Source organism: Manduca sexta, chromosome 9 (genome assembly GCF_014839805.1).
Source record: "Manduca sexta isolate Smith_Timp_Sample1 chromosome 9, JHU_Msex_v1.0, whole genome shotgun sequence".
Lineage (NCBI taxonomy): Eukaryota > Metazoa > Arthropoda > Insecta > Lepidoptera > Sphingidae > Manduca > Manduca sexta.
The window spans coordinates 13,274,807-13,301,093 of NC_051123.1; the positions used below are offsets into that span (position 1 = coordinate 13,274,807).

The window sequence follows — 26,287 nt, forward strand, 5'->3', positions numbered from 1 at the left end:
TTTCACCGGATTCTCATGAGCATTGACGAACCCGGTAAACTTTGGAGCGCTGTAACAGCGTTTTAAATGAATGAAATAAAAAAAAATTTATAGGAACAATTTTCCTCAAAAGATCACTTACAAGTTACTTTGAGGTAATTTTTTGTAAAATGTAAAAAGTTATAGAGCAAAAAGAAAACTTTTATAAACATTTTCTCACATTTTTGCTTATAACTTCTTTTAATTTTAATTTATGGCAAAAGTTATATAAACATATTTGTAGGCAAAACAATTTGCTACAAATTATGACTTTACAAAAATTTATGTAAGACGCATAGTTTCCGAGATATCGCGAAAAAGTGTTTTCACCCCTTTTCCATGATGGCGCCAGGGGACAAGGAGGGCGACCTCACAAACTTGAGATTAAGCTTCTATTGACCCCCACATGCGTTCTAAAAATAATATTGGGTCCTCTAAAAAAATACAAAGCTCATGTAACATTTCAATGGGCTAATTGTTTTAGCTTAAGGTTCCATTTTTTTCCTTCGAGTAACTGTTGCTCAAGTGTTTAATGAGTAAAAAGCAACAACCATAACTACTGACGCATGTTATAACATTAGTACATCAATCTTTTAGCTTTTTGCTTTAGCCGAAGTTTCAGCGTTGTTGCGTTTCCTTTTCTTGCCTAGAAATAGCTTTACTTCCCATTGTGTCTGAAACATAATAATATAATAATAATTTATAGTAACTACTAAAATTATTGTCACCATTAAAGAAAAAATATTTTACTTACTAAAGTACTAAGATGTGGCAATCACTGTATACACGTGACTATTTTTTCTACGCACAGCAAAGGCCAACTGGAGTCTGGGCTGAGCGACGAGCGATACGTCCTCTCTAGAAAGCCCTCAAGGCGGACTAATTTGAAACGATTTGCGCGTTGCGTTTTATAGTGGTATTTAAAATATTTATAGAAAAATAACAGAACGAATTTTGTTGAATTTTTAAATTGTATGTTTTAAGGAGATGTTCTTCTATTATAGTAATCCAATATTATATTCAATTAAGTAAGATATAGTGATAAAAAAAATCATTTAAATGACCAACATTTTGTAAATTTTCGAATTTTTGAAGTTTTATTTCTCATGAATTAAACATAAAAAGATATTTTTCTCTACTAACTTTTTCTTCAGGATCTTTTAGTTAGATAAAAATAAATATATTGTTATGTTCCTTAGTGGTTTAAGATATTTTGAGCTTCGAAATAGACGTTCGAAGCGCAAATTTGAAAACCTCTGTTCAGTAATCATTAAACAATTTACAAATACTCAATAAATCTAAAAATTTTCTACTAACTTTTTAGACAACAAAATTTTCTATAGTATTACTAATTCATATGTTTTAAAATAATGTTTTGATGGATATTATCTCCTTCGAAAAGTGCTGTTTTTGAGACATACGGCGCGGATGCGTAAACGCTCTTAACACCTATCCAATTTGTATGTTGAAAGCGGCCAACCATACAATTTAAATTCCCATATTATCCCGTCAGTAGTAAGCATAACAAAACTCCGGAAACACGTTGCTATTGCTAATAATACGAATGCTAACGCAATGGCATTGCACTCCGCGTCCGCCGTACTTCTCACGTAATAGAAATATTCAGGTTTAGTACACTGCAAGCGAACTATTGTGACTTCATATTATTTGTTAGGTGTTGCTTCGGCCGCGTGAATAGCCTTCTCCGCTAGAGAAAATCTTAAACTGACACGAGCGCTATCTAATTAAATATTCATATATTTCCCTTGGGAGTAAAGTATCGGGATAAAAGTAGCCTATGAATTAATTCAAGACATGGTCTACCCGTGTACCAAATTTCATCCAAATCCATTCAGCTGTTTCTCCGTTTACTTTAACAAACATCCAAACATTTCTACAAACTTCCGCATTTATATTAGTAAAATAAGTAACAATGGATAATTGCCGTGCTGGCTTGGTTGTATTGTAGTACATTCTGAGCTATCGGTTTCGATCCCTGATTCTGAGTGACAGAGTTCTCCGCTCTAGCAATAGACTCCGCCTGTATCACACCTTGGAACGGAATAACCACGGAGAAAATTGGTTGCACGAATCGCGCTTTTGTCTATTTCCGGGAATAAATGACGTGAATTTATGTGTAGAAATAATGTTTTTTACATACGTAGTGAATTCAATATCAAAAAACAAAATGCTGTCTCAGCAGCAAACTATAAAAAACAGTTAATTACCTATTATTGCATAATTAAAAAAACAATGTATTGCATCCCTTAACTTATATGAAACGATTGACAAAGTTCAGTTTTTTTAAATAAAATTAAAAAAAATAATTAAAACAGCTGAACTGACTTCGATGCAATATTTAATTATTCAACGAAACTCCAAGGGAAACGTAGGCTATAAGAATGTGGAAATCGGCTGATAATGTTAAAATTCCTTCACCACGGCCGCCATAGCAAGTTGACTAATAAAGTTATTACTAAAGTCATTATAATTAATTGCGAACAGCCTTACATAAACTATCGCTACATTATAAACTAATATTTTGTTAGCAAATATTAATTTAATGAGCGACATGTTAGCCGAGTCAATTTGTGAAACACGGTGGAAAATTACTATTTAAGACCTTAGAACGTTCTAGAAATACCAATATTACAACTCGTTAACGAATAAAAAACTTAATTCTTTGGGCATCTCGACTGAACAAGGCTCTAACATTTTAGGTGATCATAGTTTTTGGCTGGTCGTTGCTTCATTGTAATTAATACCTAATGCTTTGGGTAATACATTAGGCATCTCGATTAAATAAAGCTCTATAAACATTTTAGGTTATCATAACTTCTGGCTCGTCGTTGCTTGATTATTATTACCTAATACTTTGGATATCTTGTTTTCAGCATCGGACCCGCAGTCAACACCGGCGGTAATTTGAGAATGGAATACTGGAAACCCCGGCTTAGCAACTGCAGGGGTCCTGGCGAAAAGTTTGGAGGGATAGCTGGGAAGGAGTGCGGAGGAAGCCGAAGGAAACCTTTTATCAGAGGAGGGGAGAAGGCCAGGAAATGCTCGCGAGTGCATATAGAGTTTGGCGAACGAGTCGAGTCACAGAAATATAGCAGCAAATTCAAAAGAAATCTACGGTTTGTAGCCCCCTGAAGATTAAAACAGATGAGTATCTTACAGTCATATTTTTATTAAAAAAATATTTTCTATTCTAACGATTTTAAATAAAAACATTAGTCACTTGATGTTTACCCGCGGTTAAAGGTATATTTTTGAATTTGCCGCCATACTTTCAGAGCCACGATTCGTTGGCCAGACTCTAAGCCTCAATGCAACCATGAAGTATACACGCTTAACTCTACGCGGTCGCGACAAATATTACCCGTGCATGGGCGTACATTCGACGTGGAGACCCAGCGCACGAGAATTACTGAGGGGAGAGGGGTGGTCCTGATAGAAAATTGAAAAAGTATTTCCATACCACCGTACGGAAGCGTGAACATACGAAGAATCCTAAAAACTTATTGATTGATCCGGCTTAGCACAAATGAGATAATCTCAAGCCGTTTAGCGGTCATGTAATTGGCTTTAATTTTATTATCAAAGACCGTGCTTTTCCAAATTGTCACGTCACGTGCTGTGACAAGTGTTTGTAGGGATTCATTATATTTGACCTAGGGTTTAGTCGTGGCTTCGTTCGCCTGAAAATCCTCTCCGGCTATAAATTCACAATTTGTTTTGCCAGATAAAAATATGGATTTGGTGTATCTTTCTGTTAAATTTAGATAACATTTCATCATTTTATTTCTCTAGAATCGAGATGACGTGTCCTGAACTCATCTTAGCTTTCTTTTGTATAAAAAAATACATCAAAATCAGACATTTTTTAAATCGGTTAAAACAACCAAAATCGCTTAGTAAAATAAGCCGAAACTTTATTACAGTTACATTTGTATCTAATCCAACAGCTTCGGTCCGTTTAAAATCGATTCAATATGAAATCGTCGGTCTGCGCCGGCGCACCGCTCACGAATCATTTTGTACCGGTTTCAAGGAAACTAGTTTACAGAACAATATTGCAATGTCGGTTCGTTTGTGGTTCTGATATGCGCTTGTGAGACGTGGGCACAATAAAAATACGTGGGTACGTATCTTGGACGAATTATTATTTATTTGGTAGGTAGGTTACTAAAATGCCAAATGCCAACGAACTTTTGTTAGCTTTCCTTATAATATAGTCCTGAATATTCTAAGATAGCGTTGTGTCAACAGTATTATTCTAGCTTATGTTATACGGACTCAGCAATGATTCTACCACAGCTCATGGTAAGTGGATTTACTTCCATAATAATACCTGTCATCAACTGTTCAGCTAGAGACAACTATCATTTAGTTGTCTCTTGCTATACGGACATTTTTTGGACTTCAGTTCACTTCAGTTAACATCACGCGCAGTGAAGCCGTTTTGCCGTGGCGTCGATGAAAAAATATTTTTTATCTAATTTCTACTTAACTTACCTTAGACGCCACATCAGCAATAATCTCAGTCTTCTCCTCGAACTGCCTCTCCCTCTCTAGCGCGCGGCGAGCGTGCGCAGCGATGGAGTCCCTGACGCGCGAACCTCCAGAGTGGCGTAGGCGGCCACAGCGTCCGCGCAGGCGGCGGCGAGCGCCCCTCGGCGGAGGGTCTCGCCCTCCTCACCGTCCAGCGATGAGATGGACAGGTCTGAGTGTAGCCCTGGGGGAGGACAAGTGAAATAACCTTTAGTTTGTAAGAAACTGATGCAATAATGATCTGGTGACTTCTCAAATTTTTTTGCTGTGAAATAAAAGTATTGAAGATGAAACTCATCACATTCACTTATTAGCCGACCAAATACAAAAGTCATACTTTTTCAATGCTCCTAAATAAATGGTAATAACAGGAGTAATATCTCAATAGCTGATTACCTTAAGGTAGTAAGAAATAAACTGACGCAACAATGGACTAACTTGTCAAATTGTTAAAATAAACAAGTATAAAGTTGTTGAGACATACAGAAGAACAAACAATGTTCCTTAACACAGTGTGTTTTTGACCGATGGATATTAAATTCATCAAGCTTAGTTATTAAGAAATATACGTAGTACAGAACTTGTATTTTGGGTCCAGTGTTCCTTATATGTATTATTGAATGGCGTACGACCACACAAATTATATCTAACGCAATAATGAGAAAATAAGTCGCACTCTTGATAAACGTCGGCTCATAATATAAAGAGCAGCAACATCGAAGACCATTAAATTCATAATGCTTTAGACGTTCTCATGATGCCCAATGTTTTATAATATCCATTAAATAACGAAACTGTAGAACAATTTGTCTGTAACAGTAGGAAGCGGGCTCGTATCTTCCTGGATGTTGCTTCCTCATTAGAAACTGATGCGACGTGACAATACGAGATATTACAACTATTGTGTAAAAGAGAGTGAAAGTGTTTCCCTTGGATTCGATTGAAATTCTATTATAACTAAAATTGGTGACCTCTAAGGGTCTATGCATCAACGCGATCTAAAAGGATTAGTCACGCCATGATCGAGTGAAATTTAACGCTTTTTTATGTATCTAGCACCTACGTTCTCTTGACCTTATTGGCCGAGTCTACAGTAAATAGTCTTTATAATATGCCACACGTTTCTCCCTGACACAAATTGGCTGGTTTGTATATATTTACTTCAAGCCTGGTAAAAGGACTGAAAATTCCTAGTAGTGCGTGATTTCCATGACACAAGAGGTCAGAAGTAATAATTATATGAGGATAATAAAAATACATTTAGTATTTATGTAAAATGCTAAGACAGCAGCCTAGTCATAGGTACAAATAGAATAATGCAACCTTTTATTCGTCTAGAAACTGAGATTTAAGACCGACATCAACATTATCGTCTAAAAATATTGAGTCTGGATGCGATAATTTCATTTTGAAATATGTAGTTTCGAACAGGCCGGCATAATTGTGTCAACCAGTGGTAATCATCTCTCCTCAGACGCCACTCTTTATGGACCCTACTCCACTTACAATCAGGTGCAGTGGGGCCACTTCGCCCATAAAAAAAATAAGTAAATTTTCCTCAAATCCCGTAAAATTGGCCCTGATCGATAGTGAAAATAACAGTAGATGATATCCACGGTGATGCTACAGTTAAACTAGTCACGCGATCCACGGCGATTCGTGACTCATTCGATGTTAAACGATGCAGTTTTTCTATTGGTTTCTAAAGGAAATCCTTACTTGCAATGCGAGCCGATTAATTTGGCCTTTAACTCTGTTTACTGGGTATAGTAATTGGGTGTAATTGTATAGGTATAAATTATATACTAATAAAAAGATAGCCTTTGTGGTGTCAGTGTATTGTGATGCACCTGTAGTGCTGAAGTCTCATGTTCAATCCCTGGGACGGATAAGTAAGCCCATTAACTGATTTTGTAACTGTAAATAAATTGGTGGACCAAAATTGCATTAGAAATGTTGCAAATAATAATGTTTATGAAATCAATGATCTGATTAGATCTGGGGCGACGATTATTACTAATGCTCTCATATCGGCTCAATCGACATTCTCTCTTATCACAATACTTATCAGTAGATTGCAATCGTAATTAACAATTAGATCGAACATTTTTGAGATTGTCGTCACAATAGATTTTTTTAAAGCATAAATTGGACAAATTGTCAAGTAGGTAACCTGCATATTTTAAGTGACCACTATTGTCTATTTAAATACCAAATATCAGAAGAATCATGTGCGTACTATCCACTTTTGAAGAGATAAAAGAAAAGTGAGGGCCCGAGAAGATTATTAGGATGCATGAACAATCGCATTGACCACACTCAACAGGAAACTGTACAATACTAGTAAACTATAACACTCTTCTTAAGACAAAGATAGCACATTACTTGCATCTGTCAAACCATTAGTACCATCAACCACTTTTACAGTTGCCACATTTAAGCTGTATACAATATTGGCAATAGAAAGTCTTCCATCACAATCACCCTCTCTTCTTTGTCCTTGATTTTACATACCTGAATCATCATCATGTCCAGTGTTAAGCTGCAACGCCAGCGTCCTCAACTGTTTATACACCTGCACCGCTTCAGACCTCAGCCAGCCATCGTCTTGCTCCTCGGGCTCCGACTCCATCTCAGCATGCAGAGATCTCGCCGTGTCTGAAGTATCGATGGGATCTGGCGCCCCGACTCGCTCGGCGAGTGTGTCGTGCGATCTTTGTAGCCGTTCTAATTCTTTAAGTGTGTTTTGGTAGAGATGTTCCTGTGGGAATAGTGTTGCTTTAGATTATTCTTAAAATGAGTGATGAAAACAAACAGCTGGAGAATTAAATGTCTTGACCATGTAAACGTCTTGTTTTTTTTTTTTATTATTATGTCAAAACCTCGATTATACCATCGTACCAAGCATCATACTCATTATTTTGTTATTCGCTGTTGTCAGTCACTCAATACGTTGGGCGTTTGATGGCCCTGATATTAGGCGTTTGGAGCATCAGAAATAATATTATAAAAGAATGTAATTACATGTATTTTAATTATCTAATTACAGCAAAAACTATATATTAAAAGTTTTGCAATCTTATTTGTATAGCCTAATGCATGTATTATGGAATGCTGAATCTGAAAAAATATTCTTCGTCCAAAACCATTGTCGGATCACAGTTGTTGCTCAATGGAAACCTTCAAGTCGGGATCGATTTTTAATTGCCAACCATTGTTCTTAGAAATCAACGGATGTTTCGACAGCGAAGATAACTGATTGTCACATAGGAACGAATTTAGCGGCTCAAGTACTGAACTACATTTGAAGGGATTTGTACATTCTTTAAAGGTGTTGCATTGGTTTGAGGGCTACACCATTGTATTCTGATTGTATAGTTCTGCATAAAATAAACTAATCGCACCAAACATAAAAGTGAAATTATATTTTTTTTATTAAAGTTTAATAAAACTTTTGAAATCTTTAACCACGATTGCTTTAAAGATTTTAAATCAGCCCTCAGCACAAATATTTCGATAACGATGGCGTACTACAAATCTACACGTCCAAGGTAAACATGCAAATCCATTCTCTCAGTATCATCAACACAAAATGATCTGAGCGAATTTCACAATAACAATACGAATGCAGCGAGCGATGCATACGCCGGTATAATATAAATAGAATTACTCAACATTAGTAACCTCCAGATAGCTATTACGAAAATCAATGTGTAGATTTATGTCTTTCTTCTGCAGTCTGAATAATAAATTAGATCTGGAACGTTCTTTTTAATGTTATTATTATTATTTGTTTGAGTTAATTTAAAAAAGGTTTGGATTGAATAACCAACAGTTATGTTCAGCAGTTATATTAAAGCTATGTTTGTGTACATTTTAAAGGTATATATAATATAATATTCATTGATATGCAAGCCTCAAAGTATACGAGTATTCCTAACAAATATTACAACAATAAACATTTCTCCATTTATAATAATTAAATCGGTGTCATCTTTCTCAACCATAAACCCTATATATTTCTATACTCTTCTAGGAGTTTCCAAAGCATATATAAATCATCATTCTTTCTCTTATCGTAGTGCCTCTTTAAGTAATGATGATTGTCTTAGATTACTTAGTATATTATGTTCGTATATTTATCATCATCATTAATCTCATTATTTACCTGTTCCTTGAGCTGCCTCTCCAAAGCCACGATCCTGTCGTTGGCTTCTTCAAGCTGCTGCATCAGTCCTTCCCTTGTTCTTGAGGGAGCTCGTCAGCCTCCGTTCCAGGTCTGCCTTCTTGTCACTGACCAAAGCCAGCTCAGCTTTGAGGGATTCCAGACTTTGTACATGATCCTGGGAAGATATTTATATAATATCCATCATTTCTAAAAATATGGTCAGGTAATCTAGATAATAATAATATAGTTTAACGAGAGGGATTTATCATCGACTGGTGATTAGTCTAATATGATTCCACCTCAATGTTAGAAATATGAAAGTAGTATTATAGAATGATCTCTCTGAGGAGACGCGAATAAATTAACTGTGATGATACCACTATTCAAAACAATGACGTTATCTACACCTTTTTTAACAAAATATGCTACGTTATATTTCGTTCTTCTTTAATTGTTTAAATGACGAGACGAGCTTGCCGTTCGCCTGATCGTAAACGATACGATCGCCCATAAACAATAGAAACATCATCCAACACCTTAAATTACAAAGTATTGTTTGGTATTCCACTGCGCTCGCCATCGTGAGATATGAGATGTTAAGTCCAGTAGTAACACTGGCTATAATGTCCTTCAATCTGGAACCCAACAGTGACTACACAGTGCTCTTGGCGGCCGAAATAGACATTTCGGTGCTACCTACCCAGGCGAACTCTCACATATGAGAGACCTACCACCAGTAAAGTTCAGTAATTTCTAAGTAAAGTAAATTCTGATCATTACCTGTAAGCTAGTCTTCCTGATGGTACACTGGTCCTTCAGCGCTTCCAGCTGTGCTAAGAGGTTGGCTTCTGTCGCCGACGACTCCTTTAGCTGCGCAGTTAGTCGGGAGTTTTGCGCTGTCAACTCAGCTATCAAGCTGGCCTTCTCCTCATCACGCTGGAGACAAAAACACCATTTAAAAGTCTTCTAGGTGGTATTTATTTTTGAGGAATTTAAAGGTTGGTGTTATTTTTTTAAATCCTGAGTAATATAAAATCAAAATATATTTAGTGTCAATGTGCAGTTTGACAAATATGACCTGAAGGTGCGTGCCGTAAACATTTAATTTATCTTGAATTGAATTTTGTCGATTTGGTAGTATTCATGGATTTACTAACATTAAGATGAATCAAATGGACTATAAGGAATAATTATGATCATAATTGTAACACGACTTTATACTACTATAACTATCAAGCTGCCAAAAATAAACGTCTGCCTTTTTTAATTTAACTCTCAAATATTTATTTAAGACAAAAACATAGTTTTAATTCACAGTTTCAATATGCAAATTTAATAACCATATCAGCAATGTTTCGTTACGTTTATGACGCATGGACAAAAGAAACTATAAACCATAAGAAACCATTAAAGTATACATTTCTATCCAAACATTCACACAATCATCAGAACATCAAGCGTGGTTAATCGTGTTAATAGGTGTAACAACTCTTTTGTTAATCATTGTTCAAAACCACACCTTCTTCGTTAAATAATAAGGTTTAAAATATGTTTTATATAATTTGCGAAACGCGTTTTTTCCGAGTGGTCTCGGAAGGACGTCAGATGGCGTGACGGGTTGCAACACGAAGCCTCGAATCGGAGGGCGCTGCTCTTTAACTTTGACATCCGCGGATTTATTTGTTTATTTACTATTGTAGTTGTTATACTTGGCACTGAATGGCTCAAATCTAACCTGGACTTAGTTGCATATTAGAATAAGAAAAATGATTCTGCGCAATCTCATGCTGCAATGTATTTACAGGCATCAACATTATACAGAGTGAATTTTAGAGATGGGGCAGCAAGGACAGCTTCTTTAACCGCTGTAGCTACAAAAAAAACTTTCTTAGGAGGCTATTCATCATTTTTTAAAAGACATTCAGATCAGTATTCACAGAAATGTATGGTCAGCAAGAAAATGGACAATTTATGCAAAACTTTATTTAATGCCTATCGATCTTGGTGCTTATAAGAAACAAAAGACTATGATGTTTAAATGATTTTCGGACCAAAAACTGAGGAAATCTTTCTTCATACATTTTGTTGAAAATTTAACTCCAATTCGCTTTTAAACATAACAAAATCTTGAATTCAATGCACGTTGAGTTTATCATCATAGCCATGTACTGTCTACAGTAGCATAAAAACACCCATTTATCATTTTCTAGCCTTCCAAACAAAAGTCAACGTCCTCACATCACATTAAATTAGTCTAATATTATAAAAATACCAAAAAAAAAAAATACAAATATTTTATAGTTCTTTGACAAATGGCCAACTAAAGCTACATTTTTCATTTATATAGTTCCCCGGGGAAACGACCTTATGTATCGTGAGAATTTATTTATAACAAGCTATGTCTAATTAAGGCATTTTTTTAAATGTGCAAGGCAAAGTGACCGCACTGTAACTGATGGTAAGTGGAGTGGGGTCCAATAAAATTTGGACTGTCGAGAGATAATTACTCCTTGACAGTCGACACAATTACACCGAGCTGTTGGAATTGGATATACACAGGCTGATCCCGGAACGCAACACTTACGTGGGGCACTATGGCGGGTTTTAACACCTTGTGTACGGTGGTCGCTATCTGGGCCGATATAAAATATATCCTACCGCCAACAAAATGTAGGTTCAAAGACCAATGCATACTGAGACAAGCCATAATAGCCATTAATCAGGCTAAAAATAAGACAGGATTTTAATGTGAGTGATTGTAATGGTCCAAGATTATATCCAGATATCTAAAGCAAAGGTTTCCAAAGTATTTTTCGCTATGCCACCCTGCTGCTTAAAATAGAAATGTTACGCCTTTTTCTCCTCAACTCAAGGATAAGGTAGCCAGATCATCGAGTATCCTAAGTAATATTTTGAAAGTGAGTTTGTTTATTTGTTACGCCTTCACTACGTAAACCGGTGATCATGAAATTTTCCATATACGTCCTCAGAGGTACCTACAGAAGGACTTATGATATCTTTCATCCAGTACAAATACTATTACCGAGATATACAAATTGATTAACAAAATCTACATTAACAGCCCCCTTCTACATGTTGTCACGTCTTTCTAGCCCCCCCCCCTCCCCCTACACACACTTTGAAAAGCAATGAAGGGATTCTGTTATTTGAAATCTTATTACTAAAACTAGGAGACTTAACATCTAACGCGTCAGGGTGACGAGCGCAGTACAATGCTGCAGTCTATAGTTCAAAATTTGGTTTGTTGCTACTGTTTGTACCTACAGCTTGGCATCCAACGAACGCCTTTCACGTCTCGTCAATAAGACATTTTCCCAGTCTGTGACGCAGGTTTTAATTAATGTCGATAGGCAGGGCCCAAGGATAGACATCAGAGACTGGGCGCGCCGTTAATTGGCTAATCGGCCCTGAAAGCTTAGGGTGTGTCTGGAATGGAATTTACCTAGGCAATGTTTACACTTGTTGTGAGTGGAGTGTAATTTGTCTGATGTTTTGCAATCAATGGTTATGATGCCTATATCGTTAAATTTTCCAAATTAATGGATGATACTTGAGCTGTGAAAAAGCAGATTCAATTTCGAAATAAAGCATTACCTTTTGCGATTTTCGTTTAGGCAATACAGGGATTGACCAGGATTTTAAACTCGGTTACATATAAGCTAGCCCCCTATATCATGGACAAATATAAACTCGACAAAGTGAGGTTGCATTAGTTTCGTCTCTGCCTAAACTGTACATACTTTGAAGCAGTGGCGAAGAGTGAAATTTCCCGAAAGGTAATCCGACACAACAAATACGTACTAATATGCATAAATGTGGTCTATAAGTCGTTCTAATAACTAGATTTTACATAAACTACGAAAGGGAAGCCGGTAAGAATCGGGTTATCTAGACCCTTTGCCACTGCTTTGAAGCTATTACGAATCAGCGCCATATTATAAAAAAAGGTATTAAACCTACAAACTTTCGTCCCTGTTCCGACAATGCTTTTATTAATGTTCATAGTGACTAGCACATTCTAAGGTGTTTTTGTGTATCGGATCCTGCAGTCAACACCGGGGGAAATGTGCAAATGGGATTCTGAAATCCCCCGGCTTACACTGCAGGGACTTGGAATAAGTTGGGAGGGGATAGGGAGGAAGTGTGGGGAAGGAGGAACCCATTTAGAGAGTAGAAGGCCACAAAATGGCTGCAATCCTTCACAGGCCTCAACGTGAATTGGCAATCATGAGTTTACCCACTGAACTTTGTGCCTAGAGCCGCATCAAATGTCCCCCGTGTATGGTGTATTCCGATTGGAGGCCGAGCGCGCATATTCTAAGGTTTCGACTTGACACAACATTATTATACGGACGGACCATGTTCATGCTGAAAACCATTAGTGCGTTCCGTGATGTGTTAGGATAGCTTCCGTGACACCAAATTACGTTAAAATTGTCGCAAGTTAATTTATGTGGTACTCACGAATTCAAACAATCCCTTTTACTGTTTTGTGACATGGTTTTATAAAAAAAAAACCCAATTGCTTATATCTGACGAATTTAATAATAATTTCACGACTGTTTATTCACAGGATAGGCAGAATTATAACTAATTTTCCCTTTATCTAATTCCCTTCCTATTACAAATTCCAGGTAAACATGCCATGAGTCGTTGGCTATTGTGAATGGGAATACACGGTAACGCAAAATTTTACAAAAAATACAATAACATGAAATGACCTCTAATTGTAGAACAATAATTCACAAACCAAGGACGTCTGCTCAAATATAAAGTACATAAATAGGATTAGGATCAAGATAAAATAATGTTCGACGCGTTTTAACAAAAGTAAGGTTTCGTTTGGGGTGGAGTTGCTTTGCTAGCGGGTGTAATAACAAAAGTGAGTATATAACATTAATTTTTGTATACTATAAAGCCGAAACACCAAAAAGTTGATTTTAGTATAAAAGATCTAATAAAAATTATAATGATGATGAATTGATAGATTAAGCGCACCGCCCGCGTTGCTGCAATGAGCGAGCGGGACGTGTGCGGGGCCGCGGGTTGCAGAACGATGTGTTTGTAATGATCAATTTAAGCTTAAAACCCCAAAGAATAAGCAGAATGTAACTGTGCATGAACTCATGGGAAGAGAAGGCTAGCTTATTGCCATATTGTGAAATATAAAGACAATAATAATAGTTGTATTTTAATATAAAATAGTAATGCCTCGAATTCTAAACATATTTGATTAGAATTTTAATTGTCATTGACCTAATTAAATAAAATGAGCATCAGAATCTATAGCCTAAATTTTAATTTCTCAGTTCCAGTGAAACTCAAATATGAATCAAAATAACAATAAAAAATTAAGTAAAACTCATTCACCCAAATTAGAAAAAGTATATTAAAAATATGCCGAACATCTTTTAAAAATATTTGTATTATTATATCCCTACAATTGCAATCCGTACCAGACACGAGGACAAATAAACAAACGGACGTCCAAATGTCTACAACTATTGCAATACCTGTGTTAATCTATACTTGTAATTTGCTAGTTTCCTCAGGATATCAAGTTCCTCAGGAAACGTTGACAAAGAAGTGTTATTGAGACGACGAAGGCAAGAGAGGAAAGTGATCGCCCTTGGTATTTGGAGGTAGTGTAAAACGACGAAGCTACGATTACCGGAGGCCGAGGCGGCCTTTGGGGGAGGCGTACTGGGCAACTGCCCAGGGCCTAGCGAAGTGCTTTGGAGGACCTTTTTTTACAATCTTACAGACGAAACTTTTTAAAACCAGGTTTTTTTTTGCTCCGCCCGTATCCTCATGTCGATTTTTTTGCTTTCGTCTGGCATTTCGCGACATTTAGGGCCGCTATTGACCGGAGGCGATGATTTATCACACAAAACACATAAATCATTGAATATATTTTTTTAAGATAATTGAAACGTAGATTATATATGCTAAATTAACATAATATAGACCAGTCTTCTCTCAGAAAAATGCAGCTGTACCAGACTTAATCTAAAAGAGATTTTCAAGCGGCCGGAGCCGCGAACAACAGCTAACATGTAATTATTTGGACAATATTAGGCTTTCTAAAAGCCAATTCTTAGTGGGAATATCGCTTGCATTGGCACCACCGCACAACCTTGACTCAGTTTTGGGAGGTTGTGTAGTTTCAATGTTAATTACATCTGAACAGTGAATTTTGGACACAATGAATTTTGGACACAGTGAATTTTGGCTTTTTATTGAAACCGAAGGGTCAAGGGTGTGTCGGTCATTGTTTTAGCTAAGTTTACCACGGTATGTTGAGTTATAAACACTAATAAACATTTAAATTTGATTATTTTTGAATAAATTTATATAAATAATTATTAATTATTTATTATTATTATTTTGTAACAAAAACCGGCGAGACGCGTTAAAAATAAGGAGAGTTGCCACTATTCAGTTAATTGACTCAGCTTTTGATTTAGTTCGGTTTATAAATTATTATAAATATTGTGATACATGAAAGGATACCAAGTATAGAATTGTAATTTCGTAAAAATACTTATTCCATTACATATATTGACAAAAAACAAGCAAACTATTTACTTATAAACATAACCACCACATCAAAATGACGAAATATATACTTCCATTGTCTAATTAAAAAAAAACAAACGTATTATTGCACATAAATTCCCGCCATTTTTATTAATTACGGTGTTGCCAATTGCCACATACAAATACCCACAATTGATGTATAAAAGGACAACAGTTCCATTCTAATGTGCTAGTCAATTTGTTACGAAATGATGATCATTAGAACACCTGTGCGGGAGGCTATTGTAATATCGTCAATAATATTTGGAAAGGAAATCCGTGCGGTTTAGAATAAATGATTTATTGCTTGCTATTACGTATGCGGTGGAATTATATCGTAGTCATCGAGAAGCAGAGATGGAACTAACACAATTACTGTTCATGAAGTTATCGGAAAGGAAGACTAGCTTATCGCCATATTTTTAAATGATTATCAGATGTTTTTTATATAAAATTATAATACATGTTGAATTCTAAACATTTATGGTTAGAATTTTTATTGTTATTGACCTAAATATATTCCGTTAGATATTTTAAAAAATCTCTCTTTATCATATCGATATCTGCAGCCTTTATAGTTTTCTATTACCAAATGTTAAACAAGCACTTTTGTTTTTTATAATATCTAATGTCTCTGTCAATATGATATTGTACTCAATTGTAAAATTATTTTGACCTACCGGCGTAAACTGCATGAGTGAATAAATCAGTCTAATCCCGGCACTCATGTTTGATTGCTGTGTCCCTTTTATAGTCTCCTCAAGATTAGTCCATAACATCTACGTTCAACCAAAAAAAAAACTAGTTCTATGAAAATGAGCTCTATTTTCATTAGTATATTGCAGGCTTGTCAAATAAATTACTTAGAAATTCCAAACTACGGCAAAGAATGCTACCGTAGAATTTCTTTCACAACGGAGAATCAATTAAACCGCCGGAGCGTGGATGGCCTATCACCTCGATTAGCCAGTTAACCAGAGTGTTTGTTACATCATCGTTCACGGCTTCCGAAACGCGAGCCTGTCACATTTCAATGAATGAAAAACTACGTCAGGTAGGGAGAAGTATTGAAAATCGATTTTGGTGATCAATGCTAGCAAATAGAATCTTTCAGTACCATCTACCTATTAGATACACCCACTTGTAAATGTTGCTATAATATTTGATTATTCGCATATTATACTATATTAATGAGAAATTTTTTTTTTTAAATACTTTTGTATGTTATAACCGTGACTAATAAAATAATTTTCTCGTTAATAATGTCGAAAAAAGCAGGATACAAATAAGTTATAATGTTTTAAAATATTTTTTTAATTCAGGTAATTGTGGTGTGATATAGTGGAAATATCTCGACATCTCACTCACACGTCAGCCTTATAATGGCACGTCGTGAAATTCTCTCTGTTATTTTTTATTTTACTTTTGTTAGTTCCATCTAATTTTACACGGCAGTTTATAAGTCTTGCATAATTATTATTAACCGAATCAAATATAACTGACTGATTTATACACAAAGAAAATTATAAAAAGCAAATAAAATACTCTATCACAGACGGTAAAAACACACAAAAAGGGGTAATCTAGGACACCCCACCCTTCTTACAAAATTCTCCCTCTTGTAGTTGTCTTAAACTATCTCGTCCTCTCTCTGATCTTATTCGTCAGTTCTAGAAGTGGGACTCCCCGAACTGGCTTTGTTCGAAATTTGAATCATTGGGTATTTTTGTAGCATTCAGTCACGTAGCGTCATGTTCGCGGGGTTATTAGAGGTTGTATTTTTTCACACCTTGAAAAACGCTGTGACAATATTTATTTTGAGTAAGTTGGATTGGATTACTAAGCATATCAAACCGAATGATTAATAAAGTTTATTGGTTTATCATAGTCAGCAGAATTATGCTGTAACTGTTTTCTGCCTGGTAACATATTTAGAAACTTGTAGAAAGAGTACGTCTCTAGAATAAAATTTGATGACGAAAATTTACAGTTTGATTCAAAGTCTTACTTAAACAAGCATTATTTAAATAAAAGATAATTTAAATATCATTTGAAAGTTTCTGTTCCCTAAAGGTACCAATTTACAATCAACATACTCATCGACTTCAATATTTAGTCCTTTTCTGTTGAACTACTACTATTAATATTATTTTTTCTTTAATCAATTCTTACTGGTGTTTACATCATTTAGATATGTGTGACCAGCGTGATTATCAAAAGCATTGAAATTCTCATAAATCGATACTACATATTTGAAGTCATAACTGTTCACAGGTATAATAGAAATTAACAATCAGACGATAATTGCCACCTTCCCTTCCTTATAATATATTCGACTCACTGACCTTCCTAACCCGTTATCATCCACGTGACCTCTGATCAAACATTGATCATTATTCTCTCCTCTACTAGTCTGTCCTTTAGCTTCCTTAAGTCATACTAAACCCAAATCTATATTAGTTATAAGTATTACCTGTTTGACTGAAGTATCCCTCGATCCGATTTTAGCAGACAGCTCTTTGATGTCGTTCTGCAGCTCCAGTATCCTCGCCTCATACTCCCCCTGCGTGGTGTCCAGCCGCCGTCGAAGCAGATGTTTCTCTTGTTCCAACTCCTGGAAAGAAGATAGCGGTTAGTAAGACATAAAGATGTAGGGTCATAGCGATTCGGGTTAAATGTAAAAGATGTCAAAAAATTTCGGGAATCCAATCAATATAGCTTGTTTGTGAATCGAAATCCTTCCGAAATATTATCACCAAAACCGCTCAACCAGTTTATTGTTCAACAACATAAAAGATGTTTAAGAGGAAAATTTTGAAAGTGTAAATGGCAAAAGCAATTTTAAGGATATGTATCGTTTTTTTTTACTTTCGTAATGGTTATTATAGGCAGTAGGTCTCTCGTATTGTATTAACAGTATGAATAATAGTATCAGATTCAATAGGCCCTGCAGTACAGCTTTATTTATTTCCTTATGTGTTTATTTATTTCCTTTCCAGTGTGGAAATATTGTCGTGTTTCCGTTTGTAAGACATTAGCAGACAGGGCATTATGTCGATCAACATCAAAGTCGTCGGATGAGACTCTCAGCGTCAGGTAATATTTGAAGCTCATAGGCAAACGAACGAATTAAGAAATAAGCGAGTTAACAACAAAGTAAAAAAAAAATCAAATGAATATAAAAGAAAACAAGACTTATTCATTACCTTAATAAGTTAATTATTTAATTTACAACAATTTGAAAACAACTGAGCGTAAACTATGCTTTCTATAACCCGTTCGAGACAATAGGTGGGAACAAGATGGCGGGCGGAAACGGAGCGCATTGTTCTTCCGGTTGCGGAAATGCGACTTTTTTGCCGGCTCTCATTCAATTAACTTGTTCACTGCATTTAATTGTTTACGTGGTTAGTGATACTCTTTTTATTTAAGTTAATAATCGCCTTTATGTGATATACCTTGTTCATTAGTGGTGAAGGGTGGCATTCTTTAAAAGGTAACCCGAAGCAAAAAAAAAATAACCTTAGTTAAACATATCGTAGACAATTTGACGAAAATCAAAAACTAAGACAAACGTAAATAACCCTAAAAGGGAAGCCGGTAGGAATCTGGTTGTAGGGACGCGTCGCCACTGTTGTTTATAGTTAAATAGGTAAAATGTTTAATACTCGAATATCAGTCCTGCTTTATATACTGTCCCACTGCTGGGCACAAGCCTTCTCTACTACTGAGAGTGGTTAGGCCTTCATTCACCACGCTGGCCTAATGCGGATTGGGAGACCTCACATATTTCCGAAAATCTTAATTATTATAAATAACTTTTCAGGTATGCAAGTTTCCTCACGATGTTTGCATTCGTCGTTTAAGCAAACGATAATTCACAAAGAATACAAATAACTATAGAAAAGTCAGAGACGGGTGTGCCCTTAAGTTTTGAACCTGCGGACAATTTCAAATTTTTGTTCTAAAATTATTTTTGTGTTATTATCATCATCAGCCACATAAAGTCCACTGCTAAACATAGGCGTCCCTCAGACTTCCAGATCGGATAAAGTAACCTGCATCCAACGTGTTATAAGTAGGTATGTTCAAATATTTTTATTATTTTTTTTAAATATACATAAAAGTTCTAATGTTGTATTATAATATATGTGACATCTCGTGATATTCCTTAGGATTTATAAGGAAGCGCATAAATACCTGAATATACATATGTATAATAAGTAAATTTACAGATAATTTCAACCAAATTGAACGCTCACACAATTTTGTAATTAGGAAAAATGCACAGAATTTTTAATTCCGAGAATGGTCTGTTACTCAGGCGTAACCGCGAGCAAAACCTAGTCTATTTATAATATTTAAACCAACACACTATATGGTTAATGGTTTAAGGCGGGGCATTGCTCCATACACCCATGGTAAGGCCCCGGATGCGTGTTGCTCAAACTGGAACGAGAAACGTACCACTTTGTATTTTTTACGAAAGAATATAATTATTTCAATGCATTAGTGTTTTTGTAACGCTTAAAATTCGTACTTAAAATGCGTAAAATAAAAATCATGCACATTTCATTCTTAATTTATAAGTTGCTAATTTAGATTTTGTATCTAGTGTTATCGATTAGTTTAGAGGACATAAAAAAATAATATTTACATCTACAGGGCGTATTATATTGTCGCACTGCTGGGCACGAGCCTCCTCTACTAGTGAGAGGGATTAGTTGGCCTAATGCGGTTTGGTAGACTTCATCCATCTTCAAAATTCCTATAGAGAATTCCTCAAGTATGCAGGTTTCCTCACGTTTACCTTCACCGTTAGAGCAAGCGATAATTCACAAAGAATACACACATAATCTTAGAAAAGTCAGAGGCGTGTCTCCCTATCCCTTGGGATTTGAATCTGCGGACATACGTCTCGGCAATCCGTTTCACACCCAACTAGGCTATCGCCGCTTTTTACCTGTACTTTTACAACTACATTTAAATATATTTTCGTTTAAAGAAACTACGTAAACTCAATTTGGGTTCGCATAGAGGACTAAAACGACTATAACATGATAACAATAATTGATTTCAAACACACCTCATATTATTAATAAAAAATAACTCCACATCTATGAAAAACGTATCAGTCAGTTGTTAAATATAATTTCAGTAATCCCTTTTCTTCACTTCACATGCTGTGTTCATAGACGTAACAAACAAGATGCTAACAAAAGAATTAACACGTATAACAGTCGAACGCAATTGTTCAAACAAATGTATTGAAAAACAAGTCTATACAAAGTTTTACGTCACAGATTTAAACAAGTGCATTGAAGTCGCTTCGGTTTATGAATTGCAGAATTTTCCTTTAAAGTAGATATAAAAGAGTAATGTACGAAATTAATAATATATATTTTTGTTTTATTGCTTTGAATGACGAGACGAGCTTGCAGTTCGCCTGATGATAAGCGATACGACCGTCCATAAATAGTAGAAAAACCATCCAACACCTTGAATTACAAATATGGTTTGGTATTCCACTGCGCCCGCCATCCTCAAACATGACAGTCCTTCAAATCGGAACACAACAGTGACTACACGCTGCTGCTTGACAGCAGAAATAAACATTGCGGTGGTATCTACCCAGGCGGACTCTCACATACAAGAGACCTACCACCAGTGCTCGTTAATTGCTAAACTAAGTATATCTTTTTGGTTGTTCGTTGCTAAATTGACCACATCTTTTTGATGGCTGAAGTCTTCAGCGCGACGACACGTTGTATAAATGTTAAATTATTTTCAATTCATCCAAAATACCACATTTAAAGAATGTATCGCTTCATATCGAATGCTAACTCTCTATCATGGCTGATAGGAGTTTTAGTGATTACTGAGGGCGAGATACTTTCACACAGGAAAATTTCTTTCAGTAGTTCGAGTTAAAGTGTTAAGTAAGCAATGTATTCTCGATAACTACGTGTTAGTTCTATGCGAATATGAAAGTTAAATAAAAACTGGCCAAAACATAATACGAAGGAAATTATTAGTCCTCAAACATTTAGGCTAACTTTTCACATCCTATGTAGATTGTAGAGCACTAGAAATAACTTCGAATCGCGTGCAAAGAGCAGACGTTAAAATCGAATGGCCTATATTTTTCGATGCCAAACTGACTGCTAACGTAAGTGCCTAATACTTATTTAAAAACAAAGCACTTTAAACACTATAAACTTATTTGCAAAAACATGCAATTAAAAAGCAAAAGCAAGCGGTTCCAAACAATGAACAATATTTTTATAACATTAATGCGTTGAACTTTTTACTGTATGCAAATTTAAACATGTACAAGAAAAACAAAGTAATAAGAGAAATAACGAATGGGTTATCGAGGCAGAAAACCTCATTGTATTAGCGAATAATGAACTGTAAAAGGAAAGGTTGCGGACATCTTTAATCTCCACTCTGAGAAAAGCACATCGAATTCTACGATTTTTTAAATAAAATGATAAAATACCTTTCCTAATATTTAAACGATTTTTTTTATAGTTTTACTATTCTGCGCATGATTCTGGGGTGTATTAAAACGCTAAACGATAAACCATTAGAAATCACATAATGGCGGTCGAAAGCCAATGTGCAGTGACCCAGTTGCTTCATATCATGTGAACCATGAACCATAGACAAGAGAGCATCTTCTACGTCAACCATGTAGGTCGTTTTCACATGTTCTGTATGGTTGCTCGACTTTCCTAACAAGGAGGTTTTATTTGCGAATTATCTTTGACGGGTAAAAGGGCATTGTCTGTAATTTCCATTGTCTATTATAATTTTAAATAATTTTATTACCAGAGCGTGGTTTTAGAGAGTTATTTACCAGTTATATAATGATGGGGTAATATTATGTGGTATAATATGATGACGTAGGTGTGTCGAAATAATGCACATTGTAACTATGGTTGAGATTTCACATCGAATTTGCATATATGTTTTATACACGATAAATTATGTGTTAGAATTTAATTTATCTATAAATATTTAGTTTTAAGCGAAGGCAGAGAAACAAGCGTATAGATTACATATTAGATCGAATCTTCGTATCCAATAAAACCGTAATCCATTTCAGCAATATTGAGTGCATCGCTAATCTTCAAGAATTTCAAAAGACTTCTTTTAAACTAAAAATCATTTACTTGTTTTCAATAATGAAAAAATGTCTTTAGATGTTTACGTACATTTTTTTAATTGGTTAGCCGTTCAAGCGACCGAATGTACCCAAAACTCTTACTAGATTCAAATCTGTTCTTAAAACAATTGTAATGGATGGTCGCTATCAAATGACAGGCATTAGCATGCTTTACCATTGTCCCATTAGGATGCTATGAACTACGCAAGAATCGCCCGTCACGAGCCGATTGCGTTAGATCGATCGCTGGGCTGTACTCAGAATGTAATGCTTCTGACTGCATTCGTATTATGAATTAACCGTAGATATGGTGAACGGACTGTGCTTTCCTGTCAAGTTGGCAATTGAGATAGAAATTAAGAGATAAAGCAAACATGTGCTAGAAAATATAACATTTGACGTCAAACGTCTCAGGTTGAAGAACGCACTGTATACATTAGTAATGGCTACTGATTATGAACAGGCGTAGACTATGAGTTATATTCTCGTCTTAGCATTACATTGTATAAAATACAAGCATTTTAGTCAAATGCAATCTCATCAACTGTATTCTGCACAAGATTTCAGCTCTACGTCCAAACTTGGACTGGGAGCTGATGACTAAGTGAGTAAAACAATTTTTTTTAATTTCCGCCCTTTTAATTCTGTAATGAAGCCCCGATCCATCCCTGGTCACGTCACGATCGGTTCGCAAATCATACGCGGCATGCCGGCACACATTTGCAATGTTCGCCGACCTGCTATACTTTCACTGCGTTGAATGTTTCGACAATGAACGTTCAATGGCATTACCGATATTCTATTATCGTAAAGAAGTTTCTGGAAAGCTAGATGGATTATGACAAAGTCAAAATTCTACGGGTTATTTATTGATGGTTGCAAATATGCCAGCATAATTCCAGCGATTGACAAGGGATAGTTATCAATCATTTTATATGGAGCCCAATCTGTGTACCATTAGATGCAGTGGGTCACTTTGCCAGCTAAGATAAAAAAAATGGCAAGATTATAGTGCAGGCCCAGCTAGACCTACGATGTTACCTTTTCACACAAATCCCAGTGTGTAATAGGAAACTTTGTTTGGTCCAATCAAGACAATATGGGTTACTGTATATGCTGTTGGATATGATCCCGGGCAGCTGCCTATCGATGTCTTAATGAATCCCCAACTCATTCGAGAATTCCCATCCGACCCTAAGATAACGCACCCACAACTCCTTTGGAGGTACATGACGATAACTAGTGCTGGTGATCACTTGCTATACACACCTATTCGTCAACATTCTCAAAATCTTAGATCTCGGAGCACTTAAATTTCCAGAACAGAAACGAAAACGTGAGTATTCCACAATAAGGTTACTAAGGACTAACAGAACCGGATACCCTACAAATTCGTTTTAGTAAGCAGACAAGGCAAGTGTGACTAGTAGGCACTTGCTTTCTATTGCCAACCACCATTAAGGCATGATAAAGAAATAAGTGTATGAATACACAATATAATGGAAACATACTTGATATTGACAGAATTCTATATAACAATAGAAGCTGATGATTTTAAGGAAGTTAATAAACAGGAGAAAAATAGGATTCTGGTGACGTATTGTATTTAATTTTCAAACGAGAATTATAGCTCAAGGTAAGCATAAAAAATACTAACATAACACACTCCTTTTTTATAGCATTGCTAATAGCTCGTAAAAAAGAATACGTCTGAAATACTTCAGAAGAAACAATAAACAATATGACTGCCCGATTTAGGATTCGAACTCCAGAGTGGTATCATACAGAGCACGCATTACAACTAAGCCACCAGGACAGTCAACGTTAGAACAAAGCCTTCCCTAAACCTTACCTTCCTTCTTACCTTACTTCTTACTAATATTATAAATGGAAACGGTTGTGAAAGTGAAATATCGTGGATAAACACATAGGCTACTTTTATCCGGTACTTTGCTCCCATGGGAAACTATTTATTTTAATAGAAGGCACTGACATACCCTATTTTAGGGGCTTTTGTTGCGAGGAAGGCTATACACGCGAGCAACATCTAGTTTTCCAAACACTTATTCGTCATCTTCAGTAAACAATAGATGTGAGACATGATTCATAATCACTGCAATATCAAGGAAAATTAATAATCATGAGGAAAACATCACGATCAGCGGTTAGTAATGAGGAACATAAACGTGAAACATGAGCATGCTGACATTGGGCTCTATACACCAGAGGATTTTTGCATAAAAGTCAAGGGTATCATATTAAACGCTAAACAAGTTATAGAGAAGGTTTCTCAAACTTTTTCTAACGATAACTTATGTGGAACTTAACTTACTTTCATATTGATGATGAGAAAAGAAATTGAAACAGAAGTAACACAACCTAGACTTTGTTATTATTAGCGTATCAAAGTATTTTATTCTAATTTGGTATTTCTTCACTGTTTTTTTTACTTTTATGTATTCGTAGTAACGAAATATATAAATAGATTTTGAATTCTTCAATTGATTATTTAAAACCTAAAGTTTAGTTTATAAATACGTCTTTCTAGAAAATGGACTAAACAAAGTTGAATGTAACAAAAGTGTCTGATGTTAAATAGTGTCGTTCATTGGTCGTAGAAGTCACGGCTGTTTCTAGACATCGTGACCGACTATTGCTCGTGACCGCATTTAGACAAATCATTGTGAGGTTATAAAGCTAAATTAACATGTTAATAGACTTCGGAAATACCCGTGTACTCTGCTAAACTGCGCACAATTTTACTCCCTTAAGGCTATATATTTGAATCCGCCCGGATATTGACCAGAATACACAAAGATTTATTTTCACCACAGTGTAAATGTGACATTCTCCGGGTTTAATCTCTGTATATTTGATTTTGAACTGGCTGGCATCATTACGTCAAATGGCGAGGTATGATTTTTTTCAGTAGATACCCTGGACATCACTCCAGTTACCAGCAGGAGCAATGTTGTCTTTTGGTGTGCCCGTATAAATAAAATCACATTAGTACTCATTTCACTTGTAATAAACATTTACAACAGGTTACTTTGAGAACCACAGTCCAGCATTTAAATTTAGGTATGTTTCCGATGATCTAATCGTTTTATGTATTCATTAATTTGTGTATCACGATACATTATATCCTCTATACATGCAAATTACGTCATAAATAACAAATTCAACTGACCATTTGGTCTTGGGTGTCCGAATGTTTTATACCTTAACACTAGAGTGAAAAATATAATGTAAACAAACATCTACCCACTTTTCAATTATATCCTTTGTATTCGATCTAATTTATTTCATTAGAAGCCATTTTCAGTTTACAATTATTTTTGCAACCCAAATTTGGTGTGATGGCTAGGCATGGATTATCTCATGGACTACATTATTTAGTGTGAATGCACTTAAACGTTCAGTTGTTTATAAAAAAGACTGGTGTAAGCTGCGGCTTAAAAGCAATCGAATTAGGTTAGCTTTTTGTCCGTCATGGACCGAATTATCTTTAAATGTTAATACTTCAATCCTGAATTGAAACATTTTTTCTCTACGCAATTAACGTCATTATAGAGTCTTTGTAGAGTATAAAAACATGGTCAAGGGTGACTAGGATTTGCAAATTGAAAGGATTCCGTATCAGTAAATAAGTGGTAAGTACTTAATATGGACACAAACATATTTTTGGCAATAAGTTGGAACAGAAAGAATGATAAGTTCAGTGATGTGGTCTGGGGATGGCCAGTGGCTAGCAGTGGATTGATATGGACGTTTTT

The 26,287-nt window shown here is 35.6% G+C and overlaps 1 protein-coding gene across 1 annotated transcript; it reads right to left on the reverse strand.

Annotated features, from left to right (window-relative positions):
* Positions 1-4,584: 4,584 nt before the first annotated feature.
* LOC115448444 (bicaudal D-related protein homolog) lies at positions 4,585-17,978 on the reverse strand. The gene is made up of 5 exons (XM_030175881.2): positions 17,814-17,978; positions 9,521-9,676; positions 8,741-8,915; positions 7,087-7,333; positions 4,585-4,756 (listed from the first exon to the last, which is right to left on the reverse strand). Exons 3-5 carry the CDS (start codon positions 8,801-8,803, stop codon positions 4,593-4,595), a joined length of 474 nt encoding a protein of 157 aa, XP_030031741.2. The 5' UTR covers positions 8,804-8,915; positions 9,521-9,676; positions 17,814-17,978; the 3' UTR covers positions 4,585-4,592.
* Between the last annotated feature and the right edge of the window lie 8,309 nt (positions 17,979-26,287).

Excerpts from the sequence above, each read along its gene's own strand:
- LOC115448444 (XM_030175881.2), bottom strand. The coding sequence starts at position 8,803 with ATGCAGCAGCTTGAAGAAGCCAACGACAGGATCGTGGCTTTGGAGAGG. Across the intron at positions 7,334-8,740 it reads AGAGGCAGCTCAAGGAACAG|GAACATCTCTACCAAAACAC; the intron begins GTAAATAATGAG and ends CTATTCCCACAG. Across the intron at positions 4,757-7,086 it reads TGGACATGATGATGATTCAG|GGCTACACTCAGACCTGTCC; the intron begins GTATGTAAAATC and ends GTCCTCCCCCAG.